Below are 9,009 nucleotides of genomic sequence, written 5' to 3'. Positions count from 1 at the left end.
GTCGCGCCACGTGGTGCGTCTCTCCGGGGCGGCTCAGGCGCCCCCGCTAGGAGCCAGCGAGGAGCGGGTGGGATACGCTCGAGTCACGCCGACACGTTGCCCATCATATGTGTGGCACAGACGTGCTCACGGTCGCCAGTGGCGCCGACGAAACACTGCACAGCGCCGGACCGCCGACATCGGTGGCGATGCATCGCTTCGACACCCCCACGCTGTGGGGGCTTGACCCTGCAACTACAGGAAGTGGTTCGGCATTTGCCACGGATTGGAGAGAGGGGGGGCTGCTTGGCTTCCCCGCAAAGAGCGGACACTGGACCCTGCGATGCCCTGCACTGAGGTGTCTCCTCGTCATCCGGGTGCACCTCCCTCAAGCAGAACCAAAAGAAAGGGCAAAGAAGGAAGAGAAGCACCGGGGCTAAAAGCGCGAGGAGCAACACGAAGCGCAACGCAGCTGCGAGTGCGCGACTCCTTGCATCGCCTTGATTATCTCTTTATCTCAGCTCTTGCTCCCCTACCCCACCCCGTGTAACTGCCGCCACACTCTCCCCTGCGATTTCCAGGCATCCTCATCCCCGCCTTCTCTTCCTTAACACCCCCACACGTGTTTGACACAGATCTAACTAAGCTGGAAAAAAATGGAGGAGATGGGGCGAGGGAGTAGAAGGCCGCAATGAGCGAAGCACTCTCCAGACGCATCACGCGCATCAGGACTAGCCATGATCACCATGACATGGGCGGCACGCAGTGGCAGCTGGAGAAAGTGCGGAGAGAGGGGACGGGCTAAACAAAGAGCTACAAGAAAAAAAGCGCAACGATGCGCCTTGCGGAACATCACACGCACACACCGAGAAAGGGAGAGAGAGCGAAGAGACGAACGTGGAAGCAGGAAACACCCCTGAAGGATAAATCCACGCATGCAGACTTGCGGGGCGGAACCTGCAGCGGAACGGGGCAGGTGGGGAGATGAGTGGCGGGCACGGAAAGAGCGGATCAGATAGGGTTCGCCGGAGAGGAGCGAGGGGGAGGGAGGGAGAAGAGAGAAGGAATGGCACATGTCATGGCCACCAAAGACCGACTGGTGCAAGACACTGGAAGAAGAGATAGGAAAAAAGAGAAGGGGGAGAGTCGAAAAGCGAACATGCACACAATAGGAGGAAGAGAGGACACGAGGAGAAGTGAATGAAAAGGGCGAAAGAGGCAACCGGGAGATCCACCAAAACACTAAAAGAGAGACAGGCACACACACACACACACATACACATACACAGAAAGAGAAGAGAGCACACACACACAGCAACACATGCAAATCATAACAGAAAAGAGGGAGAAAGGAGCTCATGCCCACATCACCACGTACGTCAGTGCTCTGCCTTGCACTTTCGCGACGAGGCGCCCTCGAAACGACCGCGCTTACATGCATGCACACGCACGCGTCACCTTTGGCAGAGGTTGCTGAAGCACAAGCGTAGAAGTGAGACAGACGAAAAGAACAGCCATACGTGTGGGCACCAGTGAGCGCAAGGTCTGTATTGCTGTCCGCACCGTCCCTCTCGCTGATGCGCGCAGCACAGTCTATTACTCGCGCTTGCGGAAGAGCCCAATACGTTTCTTCTTCTGGCGCTGCGCGGGCACACGGAATGAGCCTGTGTTGGCGGTGGCCACGCTGCCGGCGAGAGAGGCAAACGACATGCGCAGGTTCTCGTTTGCGATCCTCTCCACGTTGCGATCGTCCGGCATGGTGCGGGTAAAGGTGTTGTACTCGCGCTGGCGCTGCTCCTCGACATCCTCGGCCTCCTCCTCGTCCACCTCCACCAGCACCTTGCGAATCGGAAAGATCAGGTTCTTGATCACCTTGTAGGTTTCGCAGATGGCGAGAAAGGTCATGACGCCGACCGCAATGACGCCCCACTCCCAAGTGATCATGCTGTGTACAAAGAGGCCATGGGCGATCGCGTTGATGTATACAATCGGCACAAACAGCGCACCGCCCAGGACGCAGGAACCGAAGATCCACTTGTTGTCGAGCCAGCGCATTCTGAAGATGGAGACGCGCGGGTGGCGCACCGTGTAGGAGTGGATCAGCAAACCAAAGTACAGAATTCCAAAGGCGGTGCTGCGGGCGGTCCAGATGTTGTCGCAGCCGACGCCGTTGTGCCTGTTGCAGTCTGTCCCCTCCGGGCCGCTCTTGAAGCCGTAAAGCACTACCGCGAAGCCACACAGAGTGATGGCGCCGAGCCAGAACCCGTAAACGACTGTGTCGGCAATCAGCTCAATCGTGAAGAATCCCTGCGTGTTCGGCGGCACCTGCAGAATGTCGTCCGTCGCCCTGTCGAGCGACAGACCCGTCGCCGGTGGGGCCGAGGTGAACATGTTCAGCCACAGAATCTCGATGGGGGATAGGATGAACACCGACTCGCCGCCGTGGCTGATAGGCAGGCCGCAGATCAGCGCAATCACCTCAGCCACGTTACTCGACAGCAGATGTACAACAAACTTGCGGATACACTGCGAGATGCGGCGTCCCTCGGCGACAGCTTTCACGATGGTGGCAAAGTTGTCATCAGTGATGACGAGATCTGCGACGCCCTTCGTCACGTCGACGCCGGAGCCCATAGCGCAGCCAATGTCGGCAATCTTGATACTGGGGGAGTCGTTGAAGCCGTCACCCGTCATGGCCACCACCTTCTTGCGGCGGTGCAGCGACTCGATCATTTTCACCTTCGACTCGGGAGAGCAGCGGCCAACGACGACGGGGAGGTCGGCCCAGCCGTCGATCGTCTCAGGGTCGACCTTGTCGAAGTCAGGCCCCGCCTGCAGCTTCACCGGGTCGTCGAGGTCGCGGCGGCGAATGATGTTCAGCATCGAGGCAATGCTGCCGGCGGTGGACGTGTGGTCACCCGTGAGCATGCGCACGCAGATGCCGGCGTGCTGGCAGGCGACGACGGACGGTCGAGACTCGGGGCGGGGCGGGTCGTAGATGCCGACAATACCCAGGAAGACGAGGTCGCGCTCGACCTGGTCGCGGTCGTAAGCGTCGATGAACGGCTCTTCAGCCGGGATCGGGAAGATCTTCGTGGCGTCCTCGCGGTATGCAAAGCAGATGGTGCGTAGACCCTGCGCGGCCAAGTCACGGATGTGCTGGTCGACCTGCTCGCGGTCCTGCTGCGTCAGGCTGACAAGCTTGCCATCCTCGCTGATCTTGTACGTGCACAGCTCAACGACCCGCTCGGGGGCGCCCTTGGTGCAGAGGTAGAGCTCGCGCTTCGCCTTGTTTTCCCATGCCGTGGACATACGCTTGATCTTAGAGTCGAAAGAGTACTCCGTGATGCACTCCCAGCCCTCCTCCTCCAGCTTGTCGCGGTTTAGGCCGGCCTTCCAGGTCATTACCTGGATGGCAATCTCGGTCGGGTTGCCGTTGCCAGCGAGGGAGTCCATGTCCTCTTCAGAGACATGCAGGACCGTTGTGCTGCAGAGGGCGGCACACTTGAGAAACTGGTAGATGTAGCGCACCTCCTGCTGATGGGCCATGTTCACGGGCTGTTGTTCCTGGCCGTTTCGCATGGCGGGGAAGAAGTCGCCGTGAGTGTCGTACGGCGCGCCGCCAACGCTGTACACGTCGTCAACGCCAATCACCGCCTTCTTGACCACCATCTTATTCTCCGTCAGCGTCCCGGTCTTGTCGGAGCAGATGTCTGTGACGTTGCCCAGCACCTCCAGCACCGGCAGCTTGCGCACAATACACTTCTGCTGTGCCATGCGCTTCACAGAGAAGGTCATGGCAACCGTGATGACGGCGCAAAGCGACTCGGGGAGGATGGCAATGGCCACCGCCGTGGCGTACGAGAGAGTTGCCGGCGTGTAGCGCATCTTGTTGGCCGCGAACACGATCACGGCGGCAACGGCACAGCAAAGGAACAGGAAGTACATCATGTAGTCGAGCTTCTTCATCAGCGCCGTCTTGCCACTGCCCTTGCTGTCGTTCAGCCGCTTTGCAAGTTTGCCCATTTCGGTGTTCAGACCACCGGCGACGACCACCGCCTTGCCGCGGCCCTGCGTCACCTGCGTGTTGCGGTACACCATGTTCTTGCGGTCGCCAAGAGCGAGGCGGTTTTCCGGGTCGCGAATGACGTTCGCGTGCTTCACCACCGGTAGCGCCTCGCCCGTCAGCAGAGCCTCATCCACCTCTAGCCCGTTCGACTCGAAAATGCGACAGTCAGCCGGCACGGAGGCGCCCTGCTCGAGCACGATGACGTCACCGACGACGACCTCGTCAATGAAGATGATCTCGGGAATGCCATTACGTATCACCTTCGCCACACCTGCCGTCATTTGCTTGAGACTCGCCAGCGACCTCTCGGCGCCGTACTCCTGGTAGAAGCCAAGCAAGGCGTTAAAGAAGAGGATGAAGAGAACGACGCCGAACTCAGCCCAGTCCCCAAACACACCGCTGATGATAATGACGATCAGCAGAACAATCGTGATGGCGTTTTTGAACTGGCTCGCCAAGATAACAATCCAACTCGGGCCGCCCTTGATTGGGATGACGTTGTCGCCGAGTTCCTTGGCATGGCGCGGTGCGTCGGCGGCATCGATACCAGCGAGGGGGTCCTCCAACTGCACGAGGTTGAAGACGTTCTCCAGCGCCAACGCCCAGAACTTGTCTTTGGCGTCGTACGCATCGGGAGTTGGCTCGTCGCCTTGTTCGTCTCCAAAGTTCATCGCGTGGTGCTCCTTGGCACCGACAATCACCGCTGTGGCCTTTTCTGCGCCGTCGCCGAGCGCCCTCCCGTTCAACTTCTCGCCTGAGAAGACGGGTAAGTGTTCGCTGTCGTCCAACTCCTCCAACCCCTTCGCGGCAAGGTCCGCCGACAGGGAGGTCGATTTTTTCGTCATCTCGATCGCCATTCCGTCCAGCTCCACACCCTTTGACGGCTGACCGGAAAGGGTGACGGGGCCAGGCGCCGGGGCAGACTTCGATGCGGCAGCCGCAGCGTTGTTCGACGAGGAGGGCGTGGCTGTCACGCGTGGAGCAGAGGACGAACCGGTGTTCGTCGCTGCCGTCGGTGGCACAGACGCATCGGAAAGCTGCGCTGCTGCGAGCGGTAGATTCGCATTGGGGTCCTGATAGACCCGCGAGGTCGCTGGTGGCGTGTACGGGTGGCTGTCATCGTCGGAGTGAGGGGAGTGGCCCTCCGTCGCGGTAAAGGTGTTGTACGGGTGACGATGGTCCCCGTTGCGGTTGCTGCCGGACATTTTAACCAAAGTAGTAGTACTAGTAGAAATAGTAGTGATGTCTGCAGCTGTGTTCGTGTTCGTGTCCGTGTCCGTGGCCGTGTGTGTGTGTGTGTGTGTGTGTGTGGTGTGTGTGGTCTGTCAGGGAGCTTTGATGCGTTGGAAGGTAGCCGCTCTGAGCGTAGAGTACCGCTCAAAAGATGTCGGCTGATAATAATGCGAAACGGAAAAGAAGAAAAATGCTCCTCAACGCAGTGCACACGCACAAGCTTCAAGCAAAATAGAGGGAGCAACACAAAACGAAAACAAGAATAATATATATATATATATATATATAGGAATCGTCTACAACGGCTGATGGATGTAACGATGTCGCTTCAGAGAACAGAGGTACCCTATGGACAGCGGGTGCGGCTGCTTTTTTTCTCGCACTTTTTTCCCTACTTTCCAAGGCTGTGTATCGCTACTGCACACCCGTAACAACGTGGAGGGCGGCGCTTCCTCGTTCCTCTCTCTCTCCCCCCCCCTCGTGCAGAAGAACGAAGAGAACAGGGGCTTTTGGTGGTGGTCGCCGTGCGTGAGATCGGCCTTTGCCAGCTTTGCGTTTCTTAAAGGCTGACAAGGGAAAGAAAAGCCAGAACAAAGAAGGCGGTGACGTGGAAGCTCGCGCACCCCCCCACACCAGCTCAATGCATGCACAAAGGAAAAGCGGGAGAGCCGAAACAAAGAAAAGCCACCAGTGGACGAGAGGCGTTGGGAAAGGAGGTGGGGGGGGGGGAATGACGATGATTTGGACGAACTCTGACGGCAAAAAGCGAAACGGGTCGACAAGCAGGATGGGGCGCAGGTGGATCGGCGAGGGCAATCGTACACCTCCGATCTCTGAATCCTCTGATGAATGGTTTTGCGTTTCGCCGTTGGTTGTCCCACAACGAAGGGGACGAATAGGAGGATACACACGCAAAGCCACACAGACAACCCTCACACACACGCACACGCACACAAGCAACTAAATAATAAAACAGCCAGAAACCCAGAAAAATGTAAGAGTAAATGAGATTTAAAAAAAAAAAAACACAAAAAGGGACGAAGGTGGATGGGCCAGGGAGCAATGATGGCGGCGGAAGCAACGACAAGATAGAGGACGAGGAGGAGAGGAAAAAAGAGGAGAGACACTTATCCGGCAGGTGACTGTGCTTATATTTCGTCGCTTCGTTGTGTGTCCGCCTCCGATGATCTACTGGTTTGTCCGTAAGAGAGTGCGCAGCGTCTTCGAGGTGAAGAGTGGGAGGAGTGGGGAGAGGGAGAAAATACCGGGGAAGTACGGAATTATTCTACCACTTTTGATTGCCAAGACACACAAAGGAAAAGCGTACGACAGAGAAAGGAAGAGAGCAATACATGAATAGAGTTGTAAGAGGGAAAGAAAACAAGACGGCTGTAATGGCGGTTTGCACTTGCTTCTCGTGCTTTCTCGCAATGTAGACCCCCACCGCAAGCCGTCTCTTTTGTTTCCCCCTTTTCCTCTGCTTTTGCGACTCTAAATGGGCGCTTGAATCCGCAGTCCGCGTTGTGATGTTCCTTGGTCTTCAGAAAGCCGTTCAGTGATGCACACCGCTTTGTGCCTATGACCTTTTATGCAGTAGAAAAAGGTAAAGCCACGGAACACGAGTAGGCAAGCCACGCCGTGAAAGTAAGAAAATCAGAATAACAACAAAAGCCGACAGTAAAGAGGAAGAAGGGAGTGTCAATACAGTGCAAGGACAACGAGAAGACACAGAGACGGCAGTTTTGCTGTTCTTTGTTTGCAGTGTCTCCTTGTCTCAGATCAGGAAAATGAAAGAGATAGACGACGAAAGGCAGGGGAAAAGGGAGGAGAGGGTAGTAACAAGTCCTAGTAGAGTGTGCCCGGGTTTCGGGGTGGTGGAAAAAGCTCTGAGAAGCGAAGACAACAAAAGAAAAATGAGGGAGAAGCAGAGAGATCCGTGCAAAGGCGGTCCGCTTCCTTCTCTTGATGTTCTGATATACCGTGACTTGGAACGCACAAAGCAAAGAGAAAGGAACAACAAAGACAAGAGAGGCAAAAGGAGGGGGGGGCACAGAGGGCACAGAGAACAAAAGAAAATACTGACGGAAGGAGAAGGCCTCGGAAAAACGGGGCAGACCACTTTCAAGAGACCGGCGGTGGGAGACTGGGTTGGCGTTGGGGAGTACAAAGAAGACGCAGACCACCGAAACGAGCGCAAAAAAAAAAAGAAAACGACAGTCAAAGCTCTAATAAAGCGGAAGACTGTGCTCGCCTTTCCTTTCCCTCGTCTTTTTTTGCCCGTCTCTTCATAAGAAGAGAGAGGGAGCGCGCCAAAACGACGCGCCAAATATAAAACTACAAGAGGACAAGAGGCGAGACAAAGAAAGCAAGTAAAAATGGGGTGAGTGTGGCGCTACGAACAACACGGAGGGAGTTATAGCAAGAAAAGGAGATGACAATTAAAATCCAACTTACACAACAAAAAAAAAGTGGGGGAAAAAGAGATGAGAAAACAGGGGTGGGGAAGAGATCCAAGAAAAAAAAGAACACGAAAAAAAAAAACAGAAGAAACCCTCACAAACCAACAGAGCGTCGCTGTCGTGTTAGATGTTCGTATCGCCTTGATGGAGGGGAAAATAAAAGGTGAGGGATAGAGGGAGTGGAGCACACAAAAGAAAGCGGCAGCGATGAAAGCGACAAAAAAAAAAACAGTAAGTAAAAACAACAAAAAAGGAGTCCTCACTTGGGAGAAGAGAGAAGGGTGTTCTTGGTCGCCGTAGGTAGTGATCGTGGCAGTAGAACAGGGGTACGAGAGAGGAAGATGGCAGGGGCAGGTCAAAGGACAAGCCGAACAAAGATACGAAGAAAAGAAAGCCAAACTACAAAAAGGGGAAAGGAAGGAGAAAAGTGACAAACAGAGAAGGGGCACTCAGCGCTCGAAACCGAGCCAAACACACACGCCAAGTGGCAAGCCAAGCAAAAAGAGAGAGATGAAGACAATGATAGAAAACCGCAGAGAGAAAAACAGGAAGGAGGAAGAGATGGGAACGTGCGGAGCTTTAAGTCGAATTCGGTGAATCAGGTGGAGACGAAAAGGAAAGACGGAATAGGGAAGCTCACAGATGCACACAAACACACTCGCACGGAGAAAGGCGCCGCGGTGGAAAGGAAGAAGCGAATTGAAATGAGCGGTTAGTGGTCACGTTTTTTTGTGTGTGTGTTTCGGGCCCCTTTGCTGTTACGACTTCGCTTTTGTTGGGGGTTTGTTCTGCGTCCTATTCTTCTGTTTTCCCCTTCCTTGCAAATGACTAACGCGCACGCGAGCACACACACACAGAGATACAGGAACGCGTACGCAATGGTGAACAAGTGGGAGGGAAAGGGGGGAGGTGGGGAGGGGGCAGACAGTGGATGCAGGTCTGTTCCCTTTCTCTCCGGTGCCTGATGCTTTCTTAATCTTCTGTTTTTTTTTCAGCGGATTTTTTACGTTTATCGTTTTCCTTTTTTCTTCGTTTGAACAAACACGGCAGACAAAAAAAAAATAATAATAATAATTTTTTTTCCTGTTGGTGGCGTTTCCGATTTCCTCTCTTTCTTATAGCTTTGCTTGTTGGTGCGTGCTTGTTTCTCGTTCACCTCCCTTGCTCCCTTTTTTCCTTGGAGAGGAAAAGAGCGTCTGTCTGTGTCGGTGTTCGTGTGTGTGGGGGGGGGGGGGGGGGGGGCAAGGGGGGGGGCAAAAAAAAAAAGGG

At 55.1% G+C, this 9,009-nt stretch overlaps 1 protein-coding gene across 1 annotated transcript; it reads right to left on the bottom strand.

The window, feature by feature from the left end:
- Positions 1 to 1,575: 1,575 nt before the first annotated feature.
- LDBPK_352080 (calcium motive p-type ATPase, putative) lies at positions 1,576 to 4,905 on the bottom strand (the record flags this gene model as incomplete). The annotated part of the gene is made up of 1 exon (XM_003864741.1): positions 1,576 to 4,905. The coding sequence occupies one exon, from the start codon at positions 4,903 to 4,905 to the stop codon at positions 1,576 to 1,578; it is 3,330 nt and encodes a 1,109-aa protein (XP_003864789.1).
- Positions 4,906 to 9,009: the final 4,104 nt, after the last annotated feature.

Source organism: Leishmania donovani, chromosome 35 (assembly GCF_000227135.1).
Source record: "Leishmania donovani BPK282A1 complete genome, chromosome 35".
In the NCBI taxonomy this organism is placed as follows: Eukaryota; Euglenozoa; class Kinetoplastea; order Trypanosomatida; family Trypanosomatidae; genus Leishmania; species Leishmania donovani.
Note: the sequence above shows the minus strand (reverse complement) of the source record. Positions and strands in the feature narration are given on the sequence as shown.